Source organism: Prosopis cineraria, unplaced genomic scaffold (assembly GCF_029017545.1).
Source record: "Prosopis cineraria cultivar Desert tree isolate PC_DT_omini unplaced genomic scaffold, ASM2901754v1 PC4, whole genome shotgun sequence".
Lineage (NCBI taxonomy): Eukaryota > Viridiplantae > Streptophyta > Magnoliopsida > Fabales > Fabaceae > Prosopis > Prosopis cineraria.
Window position 1 is genome coordinate 37507798 of NW_026555335.1, and position 23726 is coordinate 37531523.

General features: G+C 34.8%; 3 protein-coding genes across 30 annotated transcripts; all 3 read right to left on the reverse strand.

Annotated features, from left to right (window-relative positions):
• Positions 1-243: 243 nt before the first annotated feature.
• LOC129308381 (ultraviolet-B receptor UVR8) lies at positions 244-12327 on the reverse strand. Of its 28 annotated transcripts, none has more exons than XM_054949477.1 (19): positions 11774-12323; positions 11245-11345; positions 10790-10868; positions 10459-10518; positions 10210-10311; positions 9197-9290; positions 8948-8990; positions 8790-8835; positions 8627-8673; positions 8439-8541; positions 8294-8348; positions 8136-8202; positions 7384-7420; positions 6079-6158; positions 5026-5667; positions 4095-4350; positions 2184-2263; positions 646-756; positions 244-450 (listed from the first exon to the last, which is right to left on the reverse strand). In XM_054949477.1, exons 1-15 carry the CDS (start codon positions 12027-12029, stop codon positions 5548-5550), a joined length of 1290 nt encoding a protein of 429 aa, XP_054805452.1. In that variant the 5' UTR covers positions 12030-12323; the 3' UTR covers positions 244-450; positions 646-756; positions 2184-2263; positions 4095-4350; positions 5026-5547. The 28 variants fall into 28 exon arrangements, with proteins under 28 accessions (XP_054805452.1, XP_054805451.1, XP_054805445.1 ...); XM_054949476.1 differs by lacking the exon at positions 646-756 and adding an exon at positions 1207-1291 and having other exon boundaries at positions 1393-2263; XM_054949470.1 differs by adding an exon at positions 1207-1291 and having other exon boundaries at positions 244-756; positions 1393-2263.
• Positions 12328-13297: 970 nt separating this feature from the next.
• On the reverse strand, positions 13298-19587 carry LOC129307654 (sister chromatid cohesion 1 protein 1). The gene is made up of 21 exons (XM_054948509.1): positions 19453-19587; positions 19090-19158; positions 18935-18993; positions 18808-18852; positions 18665-18684; positions 18502-18578; positions 18178-18283; positions 17740-17815; positions 17579-17657; positions 17259-17368; positions 16131-16201; positions 15904-16053; positions 15462-15627; positions 15200-15279; positions 14950-15118; positions 14688-14799; positions 14372-14469; positions 14184-14271; positions 13968-14080; positions 13776-13864; positions 13298-13655 (listed from the first exon to the last, which is right to left on the reverse strand). Exons 1-20 carry the CDS (start codon positions 19503-19505, stop codon positions 13782-13784), a joined length of 1824 nt encoding a protein of 607 aa, XP_054804484.1. The 5' UTR covers positions 19506-19587; the 3' UTR covers positions 13298-13655; positions 13776-13781.
• A 1414-nt stretch (positions 19588-21001) lies between these two features.
• On the reverse strand, positions 21002-21415 carry LOC129309002 (uncharacterized). Its single transcript, XM_054950351.1, has one exon. The coding sequence runs from the start codon at positions 21413-21415 to the stop codon at positions 21002-21004; it is 414 nt and encodes a 137-aa protein (XP_054806326.1).
• Positions 21416-23726: the final 2311 nt, after the last annotated feature.

The following is a 23726-nucleotide window of genomic DNA, read 5'->3' on the forward strand; positions in this document are numbered from 1 at the left end:
CTTTATTGATCATTCATTCACAGAGATATCTCAGCAGCTTCACCAACCCTTGGGATTGGGATTCCCAAAATATCACTTTACAATACTTTTTTGTTTTTCCTTTCTGCAGGTAAAAATAATACTAACATTTAATGACACCCTTCGATTTTTTTAATATCAGAATACTTTTTTTTTTGGTGCACACGTCAGAATGCTAGCTATTTGGTCTAGCTAGTTTATGCGAAGATGATTTGAAATTGAAAATGCTTGAAACCAGTATCAGACCTTTTATTCGTCGCTTTTGGAACCATTAAATTTCATTTGATTACAAAAGAAACTATGATACAATTATAGTGATAATATAGTATGTGATTCATCTTCATTATTCAAACCCGCTGATTGAGATATGCCTCATCACGCCTCAGCTTCTTCACCAGCTAGTGTCTTCAATAATGGAGGGCATACATTTCACTGCAAAACAAAAAGCAACAAATTCATCCGCAAGCAAAGCAACGCTTAAAAGTTGATTATAGCAGCTTACGTCAAAATAATTTGATCAGTAATAAGTGTTCCACGGAAAATTATGGGATATCAAAAGCCCAGGTGAGAGTGAAAAACTTACCTACTAAGGTTATTACTGCCCTTACAGGGAAACTGTAGATTTACCTGTGGTATATTCAGATTCATGAAATTGATGCTTCATTTCAGGGTGATTTGCGAGGTTTCTGTAAATATTTATACTTTTGGCTGCCTGAAAAGGGGGTTACTTCGAAAAAGCTGAAAGAGATTCAGAAAGAAGAAGAACATTATTTCGAAACCCTAGAAGCCAGAGCTGTGCTAATAGTAGTACCTAGCTAGCTAAGTAGGCTAAAGAATTTCACATCCATCTATCTATCTATCTGATGGATGTAGATTTACACAGCACATGCTTTCCCCCTATCTTGTCCACGTGAAGTGAACATTCGATGGTAATTAATTTTCGCCAATAAAATCGATAACAGAACACATTAATTCATTCACTAGTTTGATTAACATCAGAATGCTAGACATCTAGTGATGGCTATCTTTGTGAGTGAGTGTGAAAGAGAAAGCCGAAGGAGGAGGGGAAGCAGATCTGTTATAATTTGTGAACGAAGAATCAGGCCCCAGAAACCGAAGCTGATGAAGTGAAAATCTTCAAAAATATGAATATCTAATTAATCACACGAAGCAAGCATATATACATACATATATGTGAGTAATTTGAGCTGGCACTTCTGACCTTGCGACCCTAGCCAGGTAGGAGCAGGAGAGCCTTTTTCTTCGGTATGAACTGATGGTGTAATGATTATTAGCAATATGCAAAACTTGAGTGATGAACTATTAGCTATATATAGCAAATGTGCAACATAAGAATTGGAAGAGAAGCCTTACCAAGACCAACATTTATGTGAGGAAGATGAAGACTGAGCGTTGAGAATGAGCAGAATTAAGGTATGAATATAGCGAAAAAAGAGCAAAAGATGGCTGGGGGGAATGAAGCCTGGTCCGAGAGTCATTTTAGGGTTACCAAATTTCCTTAACCCTTTCTAGTGATCGTAAGCAATCACTACTGCATGAGAATGATCAACTCCCAATTCGTGACCTCGAGCCAGACAACATTCCTCTCAACCTAACCTTTGCGATAATCGATCGAGGGCCAATCCACAGCGCGCGCGCACACACACATACAGTATCGATGATCTGTTCTGTAGGTTCAAACTTAGAAATCTCTCAGGGAAATAATGAGGATTGAGAAAGGATAAAAAATTTTGAGGGGAATGAAGCCTGGTCCGAAGCCTTAATAGTTCTTCTGAGTGAGAACCTCCTTTGTGGAAAAGCCTCGAGCCAGCCAACATTCCCCTCAACCACAGAAACAAACACGCACCTATTTTCTCTACCCATAAGTTTACCGCATAACCCTAACCCACAACGTACCTTCTTATATATAGCTAGGGTGAGAGAGAGAGAGAGAGGAAGCACTGACTCACTCACTAGTAATGTCTAATGGTGGGCTTCTTTCTTCTAGGCTTTTACAATTCAGATGTTCCTAAAATTAGCTTATGCAAAACGGCATTTTAACTAATAACATAAACCCAAAGCGTCGTACTCGATGGTCTGAACTCAAGAGAGAGTTGAGTTTTGAGAGACCCCACTGATATCAAAATGTAGATATGCATACACACCCAACAAAATGCTGTGATTTGTTTGAATTCCCAAGCTTTGTGCTGACCTCGTGGTGCCGGTGAACCCGACGACCTGTGACCTGCTAGCAACAGTCAAAAAGAGGAGGAAGAAGAAGACAAAAAGGGTATTTTGAAAAAAATATAAAAGAACACATGAAACTAGACAAAAGTCTGTCTTGGCTTGAATGCGATTCTTTCATCATTACCTTATTATTTTGAGCTTTTTGCAACTCCTACTTTCAAACTCCTCTGTACCACCCCTTACCCGCACGGCCACCACCCTCAATCACGCTCCTCTCTTTCCATCTCTATCCTTAATTTATTGGTCATAGGTTGTTTATTTGTTGTACATGTTAGGCTAATTTTCTTATCAAGAAAGTTAATTTTTTTTATAACATTGAGTAGTATAAAATTGCAACCTACTCCATCCATCTCAAATAACAATACATCTTACAAAATCATACATATCAATAAAATTTATTACATATATTTTACGACTTCATTTTTTAAAACAAAAATATAATTTTTTTTAAAAATGCCCTCAATTTAATATTTTATTTATAAAAGAATATTAAAGAGAAAGGATATAATTGTAAGGATAACATTTAAAAAAATTATTAATACAATTTTATTTTTGTCAAAATATATTAAATTTTGGGGCATCAAGTCTCCCCCAAAAAATATCTTACAATTTGAAAATGAAAAAAAAGTGTACTAATTTTGTTATGAAATGGTAGGAGAAAGTGGATGTTAAATTGACACCGCAAATTTATCCCCACTAACTATAATGATAAAAACAATAAAATAATTTATTTTGAAAGTTTTTAAACAATTTGACCTTTTTTTTTCCCGTCAAGTACAAAATTCGACTTTATCAAGCAATCGACTGTAGTTTTTCTTTTTCAAATAAAAGTTTTAAGAACCCTTCAATTATTTTTTAAAAAAATAATATAATTTATTATGTTTTGAACTACAGAACATTTTTAAATCAACAAATTTTTTTTTCTTTTCAGTCCGTTCATATTTTTCTTTCCTCTACCATAACTTTATCAGTCTACAACTACAATTCATGAAATAATGTGGAATGTTGGTTACAACAATAAATATATAATATGCAGACATCAATTTTTCATCTCCATAATGTCTGTCAATAAATGCATGGAATACACTGTTGGTTCTCATTTTTTTCAATGTGTTTAATCTCAAGCCTTAAGCAAAACCTTGACAGTGAAATAGACATTGAATCATTTAACAGTCATATTAAGTAAAAAAAATATTTGAATTAATACTCTAAGTATAATAGTAAAATAGCATTGGTTTAAAGAGTAAAACATATTTATCCGGGAGTTTGTTCAGAATTTTTTTTTGGGGGTAATTTGAAAGGATTTGGGAGTGCCCCACGGTGCCAATCTCTCTCTCTCTCTGTTTTTGTTTTGTTTTGTTTTTTTGTTTTTTTTTTTTTTTTGGGATGGATTTGTTATGGTTTTGGCCCCCGTCAATCTATATCTATCCATGGTATAGCTGTGACAATCAACAGTGTCTTCCGTGAAACACGTCATGAGAAAGACGGCGAATAGGGAATCAAGAGATCGCAGCCGTCCACCGGCTGTAATCGAACGGTCCACATGCAAGCATGATGTAGACCCCGGACATGTCGGTGTCAGCGGGAGCGTAGGATCGGGGACCGAGGAACACAGCCCGATTAACGAGGAGCAGAAATTACCAATTACCAATACACTACTCGCTCCCTCTCCCCCCCACCTCCATTACTCCTCCTCCAACCAACCCCCTCACATATTTCACAATCTCACATTTAATTTTTTTATTTTCTTTCTCATCGCCAGCCAGTACTAGTACTTCTCTTCTCTCATCTCTCTCCTCTCTCCATGCATAGCAAATAATAAATCATACCTCTATGGCTATTAACTCCGGAGTCCAAACCCCCGGCGAACATCCTACGGCTCAGATTCTCCTCGCATCGTACGCTGCAAGCATTGCCACGTGATCCCATTAAATGCTCTTTGGTACGATGGATTCATTGTGGGACCTATTCCCCCAGAGACAACAGCACGTGGACTCCAGGGTTGTCTTCACAGGTGGGGTACGTGGGGGACCACCATTGGTTTTCCAGATGTAGTTCCCCGGTTCATGTAGGGACCACCCCCTGCTGCAATTATGGGTTAATCATAATGCAATTCCCACCAACCCATACGAATACGAATCTACTACGATACGATATATTGCACTCGCACGATATAATGTAATATAGCAAAACATTAGTGACAACACAATTAAACCGATACTACTACAACATAGTTAAAGCCAAGGCAAGGCAAAAACCAAACGCAGGATGGTGTTGAGAGATGGTCTCAAAATCTCAATTCTCGAGGCATAGGCTTAACAGGTGAGCTATGTTCCAATGTTTTGACTTATCACTGCAGGCATTTATTACGCTCCCCTTTATGTATGAAGATGTGTGCATGTCTCAATCCATGGAATCCAAAGATGTTTTAGACAACTTTAATGCAGCGTCTGAACTGCTTTCACTTCTCACATAAAACTCATGACCCCCCCGAGCTTTATGTTTTTAGAAGAATATTTGTGATAGCATAATCACAACATCCATAACGGAGTAGTAATTAAATTCCTTTGACAAAAGAAAATTTAAATTTATAGAGGAGACAGAGGTGTCACTGCTACGCTATTACGCAATTAAACCAGATGATGCCGAAATAAACTGAAACCGAGTACTGTAAGATTTGCCCACTGTTCGAGGTTATACATATGCTTAACCTAACATGAGCAGATTCCATCCAAAAAATACAAACAGAAAAGAGGATACCTTTCCAATCGGAGTGCTGGAGAAGGGATCTGCACGTAGCGTGACCATTAACAACGCATGGGTTCCTCTAATTGCTTCGCCATGATTTATTAGAATAGCGCCCACTCAACCGTCATCTATTTTGAGGGACTAAAAATAGATTTTTAGAGCCAGATCCAAGACACCAGCCAAAAGTAACATGTACACAATGGAAGAATGATACTGTGAGCTATCAGTCTTTTTTTCCCCCCGAACATCATTTAAAATTATTCGCATATACATAACATGTTCTCGTCTTCCAGGGAAACAAGAGCTAAATGCAAGAAATATATGGTTTATGCCTCGTTTAAGTTGAGCCACCACTTCCTGGAGCCTGTTGTGTGTAAGAAGCATCCTTTGTTCATCTGGTGAGATTTATGAAAGATACATGGTAATAATGCGATACAAATAAAATGAACAAATGGATGGCATCACTGCTGTGTTCATATTTGTTTAAACTTGTTGACTATTGAAAAGTAACTACATATAATTGGGTAGCCAAACCTAGGTATATTCAATTATAGCACCTGTATGATTGAACCCACATGAAACTTGCACTGCTTTCATATTTTCTCCAATACAAACCTTTGTTGGATTTATGTAGTCCACATCACTTCCGTGACCCTGAAAGGAAAGCATAATAAGTCAAATCAAATTGGCAGACAATAGCATACTTACAAAACCAAACAATAAAAAAAAAAAATGATTGATGAAAGAAATGCGTTAGTCTGATTGTACTCAGATTAGACATTCTCTAAATTAACCAATATTATTACATCATACAATGATAAGCCAAAACGTTCACGGGATTACGTGAACGTCAATATTTAAAATGTGGCAACTGGAAAGCTCTCCCGCATGCTTGTTGGTGTATATTTGGTAATCACAGAATTATTTGGAGAATGACAAAAGGAAATTCTTGAATATATCTTGTGACCCATGTCTTAGTAGCATCCATAATGTGTGCGCAGGGGCATTCTTCCCTAGGAATGTCTAATTGGAAAAGGCATATAATTATGGGATGAAGAAACAAACCAGTTGTCCACCCGAAGAATGTCCATCCTCCGAGAAAGTCCCATGAGAACCTCCCCAGCCCCATGTAAAGACTTTTCCTTCTGGAAAGACAAGAAGAAATTCAAGATGAGTAACAAAATAATATTGTTCCCTACAGCAAAAATACAACTTGAACATCAAAAACACGTGTATCAACCATCAAGAGAGCAAAAGAAACAAAATATCATATTTTAATGAAAACAATAAAAAACACTGGCAAATTGGAAGAGAGCTGTCTCTTCAGTTCTACAACCCAAACAGACTGCTATAACACGAGGTCTACTGAAAGGCCACTCCTCTAAGCAGAACTCGACCATGCTGACTGAACCCAGGTTAAGCATCTTTTACACCTTTTCTTTAAAAAGATTAAGAACTTTCTGAAAATTACCCGGAGAAAATGTTTATTAGAGATGACTAACTCCAAGCCTTCTCCAATTCATTGTTGAAAAATAGAACACTTCCCTTCCTAGCAGGTAAAGGGTGTATCATAAATATTCATAGATATAACAGAAAACTAAATGCCTGAAAATATGAAATAATTATTCTTTTGTTGCATGAACTTATCTTAATTCTTGAGTTGTTTGTGTCCCTTAATTTTCAATATTTTGGGGCATTTAGGAATTCCAAATTTCCTGCATGAACGACTGGAGGACTTAATGGCACTTTGGGCATGTGAATACAATTATGACTTCTCGTCTCTTGTTGCCTACGGTTTTAGATATTAATCTTCTCCTATTTTTCTTATTTTGAATACAATTTTAAGTGGCCAAAATACTCATCAAACTTTTCCCCCTTAATCAATATATCATTATATATAATAAAATCTATAACAAGTTGCAGTATAAACCATAAATGATAAAATCCACGAGAAGCCACATTACTTACAAGTCTGAACCGTGAGGCTCATTTGCATGGAAAATGTGTCTACTTTCATAATAGGTCTATTACAAAGTTCCTCAAAATCTATAAGAAGCAACTAGATTTTAATTTTTTTTAAGTTTAGAATATATATATTTAGTTTATATATAGCTATAAGTAGTGATAAAAGAATTATAAGGATTGTAAAATATTATACAGTAAAAATTATATGGACAAAAGTAATATGCATATTACCAAAGGATACTTCAATAGAAAATTTTAAAAGCAATAATGACCAAATTGACAATGCGACATGCCAAGATATGAGGGAATTAAGATGACATCAGCAATATATGATTTGACAAAATACTACATATTTAATCTCTATGAATTTTTTCTTTTCAGAAGGAAGTAGGGGAGGCATCTTACCAGCAATAGCTGCTGTATGTTTCCAACCACAGGATACCTGAAATACAAAATAGATAGAGTAAGGAAGTTAAAAACCCGAGTTTGGTGCTGATTTGATTATCCCATGTCAAACATTTGTATTTACAGTTTATGCAGAAATTGCACCCATTGTTCATTTCATGCATATAACATAAAATTTTGAATAGTAAAATGTTGAGTCAATGCACATCCTACACTTTGTTTGCATTACAAACTGAAGTAACAAGATTACCAATGGTGCTGAAAAAAATGCATGAAAGTTATTAGTATGTGATTAGATATATGCATTATATGGCACACAAACAAATTAACTAAAAAATGCATCTACTTCACCGACAGAATGCAGTCATAACACCAATGTGCATAGCAGATATGGGAACAAGATCATGCAAAAATTCACATGACAAGTTAGCTCTAAAAGCTCAGCTACTCTACGTAAATGACTATTAAATAGAGCATAAAATATCAGCAGTAACACAAGAGTATCCCAAGTTTTACTTCCCCTTGAATTTAGTGCAAAATCATTCGTAAATAAAAACAAATTCTGTCAACCAATGCTAGCTGGCTAGATTAGAAATTGAAGTTCAATACTAATATTAAAACGTAGTGCCCAAAATCTGCTCTGATCAATCATATTGCAAACTACTATATTTGCAACTTTTTTAAACTTATTCTTCCCCTTCCTAAACAAACTCTCCATGAAATCAACTGTAAGAATGAATAACAGTACAAACCTGGCTAACAGAAGACTTAAGGAATGGACCTTGAACCCTTTCAGGTTGATCAATAACATCTGAGGAACTAGGAATTGAAAAAAAAAAAAAAAGAAATGAAGATACAAAATTAATTTAGTAAAAAAGGAATTGTTCAAGAAATCACTTCAATAAGTTACCCAATGCCAAGGCAGCCATTTTCATTTGAACCCCAAGTGTAAAGCTCTCCGGAATCTATAGGGAAACAAAGAAATAAAATGAAACCATAAACAAAATATGATCACTAGATCAGCACATACTTTATCAGAGAAACTGATGAATTACTTGTCAGCACACAGGTGTGGTAGCCACCACATGCAACTTCTTCTGAGCATGGAAGTTCACTAATCAATGATGGCTTTGTTGCATTATTCATCCCACCAAAGCGCTAAATATATTGTATGAAGATATCACGACTCATTACAGGTTGTATACGGCAAAGTATGTGATTAAAAAAAAAAAATCACACATACCAACTTGTCAATCCCTTTTTCACCAAATATGAAAACAGAACCATTCTCTGCAAAAATTTACATGAATGAAGATATGATCGAAGGTTAAATGAAAGATAGAACTAAGGTCATGCAGAGTAGAGAAATGTATTTTTTATTTTTTAAAAAGAAGATCATCAAATACCATCCGTACAAGCTGAAGTTTGCAGCCCAGCAGCTACATATTTAACCTAGGAATATAAATTTTTAAACCAAAACAAAGGAGACAACAATTAATATCTTCAAGCTAATATATCCAACTCGGAAACAAACAACATTAAGATATTAAATCCAACATCATACCTTGACTCCAGCAAGATCCTTTATAAGCCTTGGCATATACTCACTGCATTATTTAAAACATGCCATAAAATAAAAATAATAATTGATATAGCCATTTTAATGGAGATCTTTCTTGTGATACCAAAGGCAGTTATACAAACTCTCATATTTTCTTTCACTCGGTTGAATAAAACATAAGCTAAAGACAAAAAGAAGTATCAATTAATGCAACAAAAAAAGTAAGTGATGTTTTTTTAAAGAAGACAGAACCTGTTACTTTTTAAGAATCCTAAAATGCTGGACTCGTGGCCATGACCAAGTTTACCAGACCCTCCCATTCCCCAACTTAGGGCCTCTCCTCCATCTAAGAGAACAATTTTGAAGATATGAAGGATATTTATAAGGCAATATGAAGTGTCACATATGCTCTATGAAGTGAGTAAGAACGGATGAAATACAATTAGAATTAAAATCAAAAGATGTAATATAATAACATGATGAAGAAACACAAATCCAGCACAGATCTAGAAAGAATTAAAAGAATCCACCAAACAATTCAAACCTATTTGCATTTTGTTAACACATTCTATTTGTAGCCTATACAAGACAGTATATTGCTACGGTCATCACCAAATTTAGGGTAAATGTAAAAATTTTGCTGGCTTAGGGTGAATTTCAATTTAGGAGCCAAGGTTTATACATGATAATTGAGATTTTCTCTATGAGGGCAATGATTTGAGAGAGTAGTCAAACATAGAAGCATCATGCTGTAGCTTCATATGTCTAAATAAGAATGAAAGCAATGTTCATATGTGCCCTCTAATCCCTCTTTTGATTCCTGAACGAAATCCAAAACATAACCAAGTCCAACTTTGCATGGCAGTATTTGTATTAGTATATGTAAATCTACCTCAAAATTTTCAAGTCATGTAACTATAACAGCTTACAACTTACTGCTTGCACAAGGAATACAAATAACGGGAACACCATAGTACATTGCCATATCCATGCCACTATAAAATCATTCAATAGAATTTGAGTTCCTACTAGAAAAAGGTTTTGGCTTAAACTAGTTGAACCAAAAAAGCAAAATCCAAACCCATTTCTAAGGCAAATTTCAGAACTCTGAACTCTAAATTTTAAACTTCTCCACATGAGAACTTGGAGAATTACATGTAAGCTCATTAAACCATCAATTCTCGTGTACCAACATTACTAAAGAAAAAAATAAATAGAGAAAACAATCTCAACAACAAACAAAACGAGGATGTAAAATTGCATACCACTGATAGCCAATGAATGCTCTGAACCTAGTGCTACCATTTTAATCTTGATTCCATCCAAGCATTCCACTTTAGTTGGCATAGGAACTACAGATTCAGCTCCTGCATTTCACAATAGAAATTATATATTCAAAGCAATCTGTTATCTTCAAATCTTTTCTCATGAGTGCCTGAATCGTTACTGCTAGTAACGGTTTCAATTTTGAAAAAATTACAAATAAGATGGCCAATATAAGGTTTTGTTCATACTTTTTCCAAGTCCAAGCTGTCCACTCGTGTTCCTTCCCCACATGTACAGTTCTCCATCCACTGAAAAAAGAAAGGCCGTATTCTGATATCAAAACTCATCATGGGTTTTGAACAACATTTGCTAGTTGTCCTTCCATTGCAAGATTATATTCATTAATTTAAGTATCTTCAAATAATGAATTTCGCATGCCATTACATTTTTCTACCTTTCATTGCTATTCTACAGAAGCTTTTCAATTGCCTATGAAAACTGCCAACCAGCTTCAAATATCAGTGGTTATATTAATGGTATGGTTGATAACAGTAACTCTAGAAATTCAATAGCACAGACCTGAAATTGCACAAGAATGATTATAACCAGCAGAGACTTTCACAATCTCCTTCTTCAATCCCAAAACCTGAATTGGTTCCTGAACATGAACATTAGGGGAAAATAAACTGGGGGGTGTTGTGTGAGTGGTAAAGACAGAAACAGAACAAACATCAAATTGGCAAACTATGCCAGAGGCATGAAAACACATGAAATCAGAAAAATCTAGCAGATTAAGCTCTGAAGGTTGAGAAAATATAATAATTTTACTACGAATTCACAATTATATAAATTCTGAAAATAGCAGTACCAATAGTGAAAGTGTCACGTGTGCAAAGTTCATAGCATTTTCTTATCATTTTTAAATATACAGTTGGAATTACTGAATGAAGAGGTGATTAAGAGAAAATATACTTAGGAAAAATTGAACACCAGCACAACCTATCATAAACGCAAAAAGTAGGCTAAAAAATTACATGTATGAGATCTAGAGGTTCTACCACTGAGTATTGTTTATTCTCAGATATGCCAAGTTGTCCGAAATCATTAAGACCAGTGGCATAAACACGTCCATCGTCTGTGACAGGAAGATCATTGTGAGCCTCTACCCGACAATTACAGTGAATCTTCAAAAGTCATCAACAATTAAAAGACTGATATATTCTTGCCATTTAATATCATAAAATCTATTTGTTCTAAAGGTTCTAGTATTCAACAAACGGAATACATCATCGATTTCTCCAACAGTTTTGTATAGTAGACAGCCCGTTGTTTGCAATTGCAAAAAGAAAATTACAGCAGAACATCTACCGATAATATGACCATTCAAGAAAATTTTGCACTAAAAAGCACTTTTTAGAAGCAAGTTTCCGGTGCCAAATATTTGTCCATTGCATAAGCGATCACAGCTGTTTTCTCAATTAGAAAGGAAAATAATATTATTGAAATTACTTTTACTTCAGATAACGAAGTTAGTTATTAGCGAGAAAGTAGTGAAAGGAGAACCTGTTAAGAAGAGAGTATGCGCACCACCACAAGCAATGGCTTTAAGGCTTTGATTATGAAACGCAGAGCAAATCGCAGGTCTCCACTGAGAATCTAAGCTTCCAAGACCCAATCTCCCATAATCGCCATTGCCCCAAAGCACGGCAAACCTCTTTCCTGGCTCACTGGCGAACGATTTTCTCAAAAGCCCTAAACCTAACTCCAGTCCAGTTCTGAGTTTAAATTTCGCAAAATGGAATCCAATTCGATGCTGCATTTCTTTTGCTTTTCTTTTCCCGCTCGTAATTTAGAAGCAGTTCATGGAGAATCAAGAAGAATAGAAGCCAGATAGACTTGCCAAGAAAGATCACAAAGCGATTAAACCTCAGATGATCGCGAATGAATTTTGAACAGCGAATAAGAGAAGCAACGGAAACTGATGGCGTACACCCGCGCAACGTCTCCAAGTTATGGCGGTAAGTGCAGAAGAATGTAGAGAGATGCATCCATTTTGACCGTTTTAACCCTCACCCGTCGAATTTCCTTGGTCACTGCCTATCTCATTCTCATAAGGCCATCAGCCCCATCTTTAGCTAATTAACTAACAAGGACCTAAGAAATAATTTAAATCATATTATCAAAATAAGCAATTTAATTTTGAAGATAAACCCCGGGATTACTAATAAATAAGGGAAAGAACTCGTTCTTGAGGTAAAACGATGCGGTGATCACCAGAGCTTATGGAATTGAATTTTTTGCCCCTATAGTTACCCAATAAACAAGAAAAGAATTGATTTTTCCCTATTTATCACGTGAGTATTTATTATTTAGAAAAAATTCTCAACTTTTATCTTCATTCATCAATTATTAGTACAAACACTGGAATTGGATTTTATTATTTTTTGTGATGATTATCTTACATGTTGTAATAAAGGGACTTTGCCTGATCAATTTTAAGTTGATTAGCTAGTTAAAAACCTAGCTGGTTAACCAAAAATTATTGTTTATATGACAGATTTTTTTTCCCATTTTGGTGGTGCATGATTGATCGATTAGTGAAGCCCCCATGATTAAGTTTGAGGGTTCTTAACGGTAAGTGAAGAATAAAAATATAAATTAAAAATAATAGTTGTAGATTTTTAGAATGTGGTTGGAAAAAAAGATCATATGACGAATAAAAAAGGCTCAAGATATTTTTATTTGGACAAAAAAAAAGGTTCAAGATGGATAGAATTTGAAAATTTTATGCATATAATGGATAGATTTTTCCATTTTGGATGGTGAATAGCAAAAACTCAAGATAAATAGAAGCCACAATGGTCAATTTGGAGGCTCGTAACTTCGATATATTTTACTTGAAGGCTTGTTCAATTTTCCATTATTCTTTTTTATATGTTATTATTTTGAAGATCGACTTTATCTAGATTTAAATCAATTCATAGGTCCTTCTCTTTTTTGTCTGACAGCCATTTAACGGAAAAAGGAAATAACAACTGAATCAAGTGAATGAACACACACACCATATGAACACACACGTGCGTGAGTATATATATAGCATGTTGATATTTTTTTTGTTTCAAAAAAACAACGGTCTTATCAGCTAGCAAAATAAAAGCAAAGATTACAAACCAAAATACTAAATAAGAGTTCCACGATCCTTCCTAACCCTTGAGAGAATAGAATTCCCCGCCAGAACAAAATGGGAAGAATCTTACTTGGAGCAACCGCAAGAAGACTGAAGAGTTCATTTTGGTCATGCGCTATACGTTAGAAAGATAATCAATGGCGTAATTTGCGTGCCTACCTAAGCGCTTGCTGGCTCTTTTTCAACTAAACATTCCTATCCAGCACCTGCAAGCTTGGATTGGTGAAGTATGTATAATGTTGGACATGTGTGATTACCCTGCAGTTATATTCTTTCACTTTAGCATCACTCTTTAATCTTTAATTTTATTTAAAGACCCATACGGCGAATACGGAGGCAAATTAGAAGACACATATATAAGTGAGGAGGTGGTCAAACCTTTCATCACAGTTTCGATCCTCTAGAAATTAGGATCTCTCCATAGGGCATCGATTGCTCGACTCTCAGGGCATCACGGGAGGCAAGAACTACACATGACACAACACAGTGACAACATAGAAGATGGGGAAGCTAAAAAGAATAATACCAAAATATCAAAACGCGAATATGGAGCAATATGTATACATATACCACAAGTCTGATAGAAAAGTAGGGCTGCAGATTTCCGAGTCATTCCAGCTGCAAGGACATGGAGGGATTCTATTTGAGGAGCTCCTGGCGTGTCAAAATGAGCTTTTATATGCCTGTTTATATTCAATCATTGTAAGAAATATTCATTACTTATTTATTCTACTGAAAATTACTCTTATTATTATGAGTAAGCAAAGTCCTAAAATAGAATCGTACGTTCTAATAGAATCAGTCATATTGTCCAAAGCATTTTTAATGTTCACTTGCACTTGCGTCTGCGTGCGTACCGTTTCCACTAACAGTTCTACAAATAAACTCGTGAGGCTGACAAATGGACCAAGTGGATTAAGAAAACGTCACCCTAGCTATACAACATTTCTAAAACATTTGAAAATATAATATACCTGGATCAGGCGTAAGACCACAATCAGACAACCCAGCAAACTTGAAATTCGCGTTCTCAGCCACTGGCTCTAAGCTTGAATGCCTTTTCTTCCTGAAACTGTTACCAGTACTCGTATGTTAATTAACCACAGATGTTTTAAACAAGATCAATTCTTTAACTCTAAAAGGTCATCGGATATCAAAAAATAGAATGACTAATCCTTTTTTTGGCCAAAGAATGACCATTCCTTGAAACAAATAATGAACGGTTTACAGTTTATTTACTTGTCATTTTACTCAACTGTTTGGTAATTAGCTATTCGATAATTGCAGTACCTTCCCATAAATAACTCTGAATCTGAGGAGAGGCCATGATCAGATGCTGGGCCATATTCAGATAGTGGGCCATGTTCAGATACTGATCTTGGAAAGCAATCTGCACTGTCTCCTAAAACAATACAGGAAAGAACAAATTATATGGCATGTCCTCTAATCATAGACAAGACAATTCAAGACCTCATTTAGAGAAACGGAATACCGAACATAACCAAACCAAGACGTGATATATATATATACATACACATATATATATACATACCAGAATTTCTTGACGCAACCTTAGGAGTAGCTGCTTTAGGCGCTCTTGAACCATTGTCAAGGTTGGCCCTCAGTTCATCCATGAAGTTTCCAGTACCAAGAACATTGTCCCGGAACCTCTCTTTCGATGTTAATAGACCGTCTGATCCACTGTGAAAATCTACAACGGGCTTCACATTGGAACATACAAGAGAAATAAGTGAAATATATTTCTAAAATGAATAAACAGAGAGCTAATGGATGTAGCTTACAATTCCAACAAAATCGTCTTGATGCAATCCTGGAGGTGACGAAAACGAGGGCTCTGGAGGCTGGGGTATTGAAGTCCTCTCTTCATTGAATTATGATGGTAAGGTTAAGTAAGTTGTTAGCGATAACTGATTTAAAACGCTCCCTCCCCCTCTCCCAATCACACACATCGACACGCACAAAAAAAAAAAAAAAACAAACAAAAACAAAAGAAAAGAAAAGAAAGAAAGAAAGGAAAAAAAAGAAGAAGAAAAAATTAGTGACCTGATGGTGACTCCTGGGAAGGTTGAGTGCTCTTATACCATAACTCTAGAATAGGAGACGGATAATACACATCTCTATTTCCGCTTGTAAATAAATTACCAATTAGCACAACCGGAGGCAGCTCCATGAGGTTAGCTGTCTTTCTTCTAGATGTGATATCAGAGCGCTGCAAGAGAGAATAGAAACAGGATTGTATTGCACAAATTAGTGACTAATTAATTATTCACCGCCATACCTTCATTTCCTCTCCATTGTTTATGATGTTAGACTCTCCGCTCCCCATCAGATATTTTAGAGCAAAAACAATTAATAAAAAATTATCCATTTCTTCATCTTTTCTTCTCGAATGTTCGGTTAAAACAATGAAACTACAAATGTATATGCATTCCAATGCAAAACATATGGACAGATATATAGATGCATATTATAGTAAACCACGAACCTTTCTCTTCCTTCCTCTTGAGACTATATCAGAAGCATTTTGCAGCCATGACTGGTATAAATGAACAGGAATGATAGTTTGTTCATAATCCATTGCATTTCTTACTGGTTGTCTTCTTTTCCTTTTCATAAGGCCTCGTCTTCTCTTTTCCTGTTTCATTTACTCTCAATGATATGGTCATTTTTTCTTTGCATCAGTGATCACGGATTGATAAATGATCATACTACCTGTCTTTCTTCCATGCGTTGATCAGATTGCTGATTGACTTGGGATCCTGGATGTTGGTCTTGAATTATGTCTGTTCCAGAAAAATTAGATGGACAAAGCCTTTTTGTTTTTGTTTTTCTTTTTTAAGCTGACAATGGTTATTTAATCTAAGCAGCATTTGTCTGGAATTGAGTCTCCAATAGGACTACTGGTAACAGAAAGTATGTATGCATGACTAGAAACAAGTAGCCATGGAACAAAATCTTATAAGCTACTGGGGTCAAGTTCATCAAGAGGACATGCTTTGACGATGAGAGGGAACGAGACTGTTACATTTATATAATAGCATCTTCCATATTTCGGGAAAACAAACTCTCTACTTTCTTGCCACTAGCTATTTCTTGCTTAATAATACTGCCACGATGCTTTCTCAGAAGCACATTTCAGATAAGAAGAAGAATTGACTACTCACTCCTCCCCCCTTCCAAAATAACATAATTCTTGTAGAATGTATGTCATATAGTATCACTTTTGAAGCCAGAACTCATCAAGTCCAAGCTAAATTTCTCACAAAAATCAGACAACCATATGAAGAAAATTAGCACTATATATTTTGCCTCACTTTTAGTTTATTGTTGTTCAACTCCTCCAGGAATGGGACAGGGAAAGATGTAGGATTGCTCAGGTAGTACAGGGTAGGTGTTTTGGTCTAAAGTTTCTTACAATCCTAATGCTATATGTGACTCTAATAGTTCAAATAAAATTTCTTTGAATTCCCAAGCATAGGATTTAACCATTACATATGCAGTTAAGCATAACAGAATTCGGATTTTACTGAGAATAGATAGCATAGATGCATCTTTCACACTTCACAGCAACGAAAGGAATTTTGTAGTGATAATGACAAGAAATTGTGATTGAATAAATTAAATTTACTGTTGTTACTATTATGCCTTTTTTAACTTAGATGCCAGTATTTTGCGTTAGTTTGATTGCCGTTGCCTGGGTATACAAAATAGAAATTACAGGAAAAAAGTGCACGTGAAGATAGTATGTAGTTTATGTTCTTAATATATCAATGATTTCAACAAGGCAGGAAAGCTTCCTTATGAAAGATTTTATTGTTTATGAGCAGTTAAGCGAGTCACCTCCTGTCGGATCAACTTGGTGAGGAGGGGAGGGTATAAGTGTTGGAATTTGAGTAGTATCTCCATAAGTAAAGTTCACTTGCGTTGTCTCATCTCCTTCAATATCAAACCTGCCTCAGCATTCACAAAGAATAATACATGAGATGATAATATTATGAATTATCTTAATGCCGGCTTCAACTAACTAGAGAATAGATACATATAACAGTATCCCAATTCTAACAAGCATATACAGTACAATCTTCCCCCTTAAAATGACAATGGAAAGCTGTTAATAAAGAATTCATGTAAACAAAATAAGGACAGCAAAACTAAATAACCTTTCAAAGCGATAATGTGGATCCGCATTAGCTTGGAATGATTCAAAACGTTCAGATAAGGTAATATTCTCTACATCAGCTGCGAATGATGAGAGTCAGTATGCAAGCACTTGAACAAATTGCGCGGTATGTAAATGCTAAGCACATTGAAGTAGAAAAACCTTGATGAAGAGGTTGGGATGCATCTTGCTCCTTTGCTTCATTAGAAATATAAGGTTCGTCCACACTATCAAGTCGCTGCAAAAACGTGAAATTTTTTCATAGATCAGCTCCAAGTTGTGTGGAGGATTTCATTATTTGAATCACACTTCTAGAAAAACTCCTTCACCATGTTGTGATTATCGTTAAAATCTTTATTCCTGCGGAGTTCAGCTTTGGAGATCTCAATTAGTCCTCTGGTGGTAATTTCTGTTTTTTCTTGAAAGAAAATTGCCGATTAACTCGCGTAAGTCCGTTTTCAAGCGAGATTGTTATTCGCGTACTTATTAAATAGGAATAAGTTACAGCAGTTGTCATAAAAAGTGATTTTCGTCGTCTTTTTCGTAATTGGATAAAACCATCCAATGGAAAACTCCCAAGTAAATAAGTGATATAGGTACCATGGTGATATAGGCATCATGTTGAAGAAACTCCATGGGGTTCACGGACTGCTCCATGTCTCCAACATTTGTCTCTTCATTCTCAGGTAAAGTAATAAACTCTTTCCTGCATAGGACACAAGGCAGACAAAAAATATAGAAATGAATATTCTACAAGTTGACCTTCTCCTAGCCTTCCGCTACTCCCCTCTGAAACGCGTAATTATATCACCGAATAAAACACGTGCTTCGTCTATCAATAAGTAAGTTGCGTCGTTATTATCTAAGCTAATCTGGACTTTTAGAAAGGAAAATGAAAAATAAATTGGGGAAAGAATGTCTGACTTGGCCTTGGATTTTCCCTTAGGGAGTATTGTAGGGTCTGCGACTGTCCTCACCCTCCACGCTGAATTTATTTCAAGCTAAGCCAATTGAAGCGGAGAAGGTTTTAGTGAAGAAAAGGATTAAAGGCTCAACCAACAGGAAATATGCAAGTTGAACTTCGTACCAGAAGACGGGTAACATCATCTGCAAATATATTATGACAAGATAAAAATTAAAACATGAAAAAAAAAACGGAGATCAAATGTTATCATGATTGAGTAGTGATCCTCCGAATTGATAAGCAGCTATAAGGGATTGACAGGTTACCGTAAAGAAGCTTCACTTTCCTTTCATAAACAATCACAATTCCTCCTGAGTACAACGGTGATGAGAAGAGATTTCCTAGCAATTAATATGGAAGCTAAAATTATCGTAGACAGAGTGTGTGCGTTACCCATGAGAATTCCAGAGAGTCTGAGAGCCATGGGAACCGATGGATTCAAAATCTCTTCGCTGTATAAAAACAGAGGACGTAATATCAGAGAATCAGCCCGATAAGAAACAATACGTCAAGACAAGAAGAGGGAAACTCAGAAAACTAATTTTTACCAGATCTTAATAATATTAAGCTTGTTTAGCCCTTTCCGGTTTATTTTTGCGTGCATCGTCGCAGCCATCCTTAGTCAAGAACACAACGACGGAGAAGTTACGATCATATTTACTCATTTGCCAGAGAACGAAGTTAAAACGCACTTGAAACACAGACACAGAGCAACTGGCTTAATAGAACCCACGTTAAAACGGCAAATACACTCACAAAGAAACAATGATGTAAACAGGTCTGGATCACCATGACCACAGTTGACATTCCACATTACTTCATGAAAACCACAATAATCGGAAAATGACAAGTTTAATTGCCTAAGAGAAGCCAGAGAAAGAGGTGGCACAAAATGAGAGTGAGGCGAATACCAAATTTGACCGAGCGGAGCCTTGCGAGCAAGAAGCTGGTGAGAGTAGAACATGGTGAGAGACAGAGAGAGCCAGAGAGAGTTGAGCTAAGGCTATGTTCAAATCAAAAGGGCAAACAGAAAAGGGGAAATCGAGAGCATGCAAAAACTTGCTCCTGTTACTACCCGCCAATGCAAGCAGCGCCAGCAAGCAATATATCCAAAGCTACGCCCGAGTGCACCGAACCTTTCCCGTCCTACCATACATGCGGTCTGAGGGAAAGGAGTACAGTCTGTTGGTGCAACGTTGGTCGTTATAAGGGGGCCCCACAATAATCAACGACATTCTCCCTCTTGCTCGCACAAATGGGCATTAGAGGATCCGTTGGGAAAATAATTATTGCGTATCTTGACATTTTTGTTTACCACCTTTGCCATAGTTTTCAAGAAAAATATGCCTATAATGTTATAAATTGTGATAGTGAATGTTCTGCTCAATTTTTAGGGGCACTTAGAAAGTCCAAACTACCCTTAAGTAAACTAAAGCGGTTTAGAAAAACATCTTTAACCGGTTTAAAAATGTTTTTTTCCACTAGTGATAGACTAAATGTAAGTTGTTTTCCGTGATTTTAAAAATGTTTTTTTTTCACTAGTGATAAGCTAAATGTAAGTTATTTTTAATTAAATCAAGACATATATATCTTTTATATATTATTTATTCTATAATAAATTTTTATTATTAATAATATTAACATATCAAAATCTACTTGTTTTGATTTCATTAGATAAAAGTATATTAAATATATAAAACTAAGTATTTAAGCCTTGCTTTTATAAAAATATATGATTAAATTAAATAAACTTCAAAAATTGTAAATATAAACAAATAATTTATTTTACATAATTATTTTATCAATATAAAAATGATAAATCTCTGAGAAAAAAATAATATATCAAATGCGGAATCAATTAATTAGTTTCTAACATGAAACGAAAGCTATGCTTGAAATAAATACAAAAATAATATATCAAATGTGGTGGATGATGAGGATGATTCAATAGATCATATATCATTGATGTAATCTTGTTTTAATTATGAATGTATTTTTTCAGTCAAAAAAAGAAAGAAAGAAGTACAAAATAATATTTTTTAAAAAAATAAAAAATCAACAAAATTGTAATTTAAAAAAATAAAAACGGCCTACGATTGGCAGAATTTTTTCAACCCAAATCATAATTTTTGGGTTGGGTCCAACAAAATTGGGTGGATATGCCTGCCAAGTTTAACCCATCATCCTGCAAAGATAACTTTGTTACAATAACTTAGAATCACCAAACCAAGGACGAATTAGAAATTTGCAATTCTTAGATGTTACACTTCCGTAGTGATGCATTTCCTTTGGGCCCCTTTGATTTTTGCAGAAAAGAAAATCTCATCCTTCTCAATGAAGTAGAATTGGTCACGAAAACTACGATAACAATAAGGTAGACAAATATTTATTTGCTTATAAGTTTTATTCATAGGACCAAACAAACACATCACCTGTATTACAAGCATTTTATTATAGGAATTATTTGATCCAAGTATCACAGTAATATATAATCTCTGAATAGTTAGGATCCACCCTACAAGGCCGATCTGGCTTGATACTCCAAGTGCACTCAGTAAGACAATAAGGATTATCCCTGTAATCAACGTATATTGGGAACAAGTGAGAAGTATCTTTCCACTTGAACGTGCAATCAATACTCGGAGTAGCAATTGAGTTGAAACTAAATTCTTTTATTTGATTGCTCTGAAGAACTCCGTCCACCGGCGCTGACTTGGTATTATTTGCTGCATTATATGTGCAACTTAGGGTTAGGGTTTTGCCCTCGTCTAAATTGTTCTTCACTCTCACTTTAGTTGCATTGGAATTGTAATCTGATGCTACCAGAAGCAATGAGAGTGCCACGAGGATGGTTTTCGTGACAAATGCAGACATTCTTCTCTCAGAATACTCTTCCTTTAATTTCTAATTTCTTACACTGAATTAGGTTCATGTTAACAAGGGTTTGCAGAATTTATAGTATGGTGTACGAGGTCCATGATCTGAAATATGTTCCCGTATTTCTGGTTATGGTTTATTGCATATTAATTTCCAGTTATTATGAGGGATTGTGTTGGATGCATATACACATGCCCTTGCTTGTATTTTTGTCTCAGTTTTTTTTTTTCAAACAAAGCATCTAATCCCTCTACTAATTTAATCAAGGACTATTAGTTATTTTCATTTTCATTTCCCGTAAAAGTCGATTTTTTCCCACATAAATAGCTGATGTTCAAATTTAAAATTCTAATTTTCTCTAAATAATCCTTTTTTGTTGCCAAACTCTTAATAGTCTTTGACTCTCTTCCTTTTTAACATTTTTTAAAATTGTCGATTATCAATATATCATTGGCATTGGAAAAAAAGATTTTCATTTGTATCACAATCTTTTGATTCTATTTATAAGTCACTTTTAACATATTTTATCAATATAAAAAAAAACTTTAAAACTCATTTATTTTATTTTAAAATTTAATAAGTTCTCAACTTTATCCTTATTAAATATACACATTTCAATAATATATTTTTTTTTTTCAACATTTAATGAAGAGTAAAAAAAATTTATAATAATAATAATAATTTAATGACATAATTTATAAATAAAATTAAAAAATTCTTCTTTTTTTATTTTATAAATAGGATTAAAAGAAGCAATTTTTTTTTTGGAATCAATTTAAGGCTGCAAGGCCCGTACTCATAAATTAATATAGATACCTTTTGAACAACCCCGAGAAAAAATAATGAATTCTTAAACAAATCATACTATTTTTAGCAAAAGAAAATAAAAGAAGATTGCCTTCTAGCTCCCTAGTCCCTATCCAAACAAATCATACATTCATCTCATTCGAAAATTAAGAATCTTTATCCTTAAAAATTATAAGGTAACTATTTTCTTCTAAGGCTATCTACAACAAATCTATCATTTAATGTGGTTAATTAGTGCCACAAATGATTCTAAGGGAATACATATAAATATGATCACATCATATTTTAACTCCAAATGTTAAAGTATTGAGTTGATGGATGTTTCTTAAATATATATTTTTTCTTCCGCCCAACTCTTGCGGGATTTTTTTTTCCATACTTGACAGCCCAACAAATATACAAGTCTGAGGCAGTAAATTCATACCTTTATCATGGTTAACATCTCCTATATATACAGGGACGAATCCAAGATGAGGTACTTGGGGGGGGGGGGGGGGACAAGAATGGGAAAATAAGAGGGGGATGGGGGGCTAAAAATCCTTCAATATTATTTTACAAGTAACAAATATGAAAATAATAACAAAATATGAAAGTGGGAGGTAGGGATTGGCCCCTCCTTGCCCCCCTAAACTTGTCATTCTATATATATATATATAGATGAATAAATATTATTTAATAATTCATTGCCTTGTTTTAAAACAAAGACTTCCATCATCCCATTGACTAACTATTATACATATACAAAAACACACATATGTATACATTCATCAGGAATAACAAATTATCAAACATGCTAGAAATGTTGAGTTTCAATATATGATAAGAGATTTTCGAGTTCCCTTATCACAATTTACTCAAATGTAAAAAATATATAAGAATTAGTAAAATAAGTGTTTGATTGATACTAAAGATTACAAAGCATAAATGATTACAAGTTCAGAATGAAAATAAAAACTCTCTGATAAATTTAAGAGCTATAGGTGCCAAGTGTAAGTCTTTAGAGTTCTCTCTTTTTTCTGTGATTTGTTGCTTTATTTATAATGACAAAATGATGGTGGTTACTCCCGTGGAATTTGAAACGTTCTTGTGAATAATCAAGGATTCCTTACGCATGGTCTGTGAAATGCATGGCACAGTCTTTTATCAACACGTTCCATTATTGAACAACCAACCCATGCCCCTGAGTTGTTTGAGAATAATGATCATGTCCCCACGAGATTCAAGACCGTTTGAGATTGTGATTTTATGCACCAATGGTCTAATGAGTGGATTTGCAACTAATGAAATTTCGATGTATTTATCTAGCCAAGGCTTTCTCTTGAGATATGGGCTAGCCTTTTTATTTAGATTGTTGATTGAGTTTGACTTTTCAATTACTTAATCCATATGATATTATGGCTTACTCAGACATCGTGATAGATAACATTTCATATTTAATTCAAGCAGTATATATATTCAATGTCAACGATGGAGCATGCTAAAAGCCCTTCATAACCTTGAG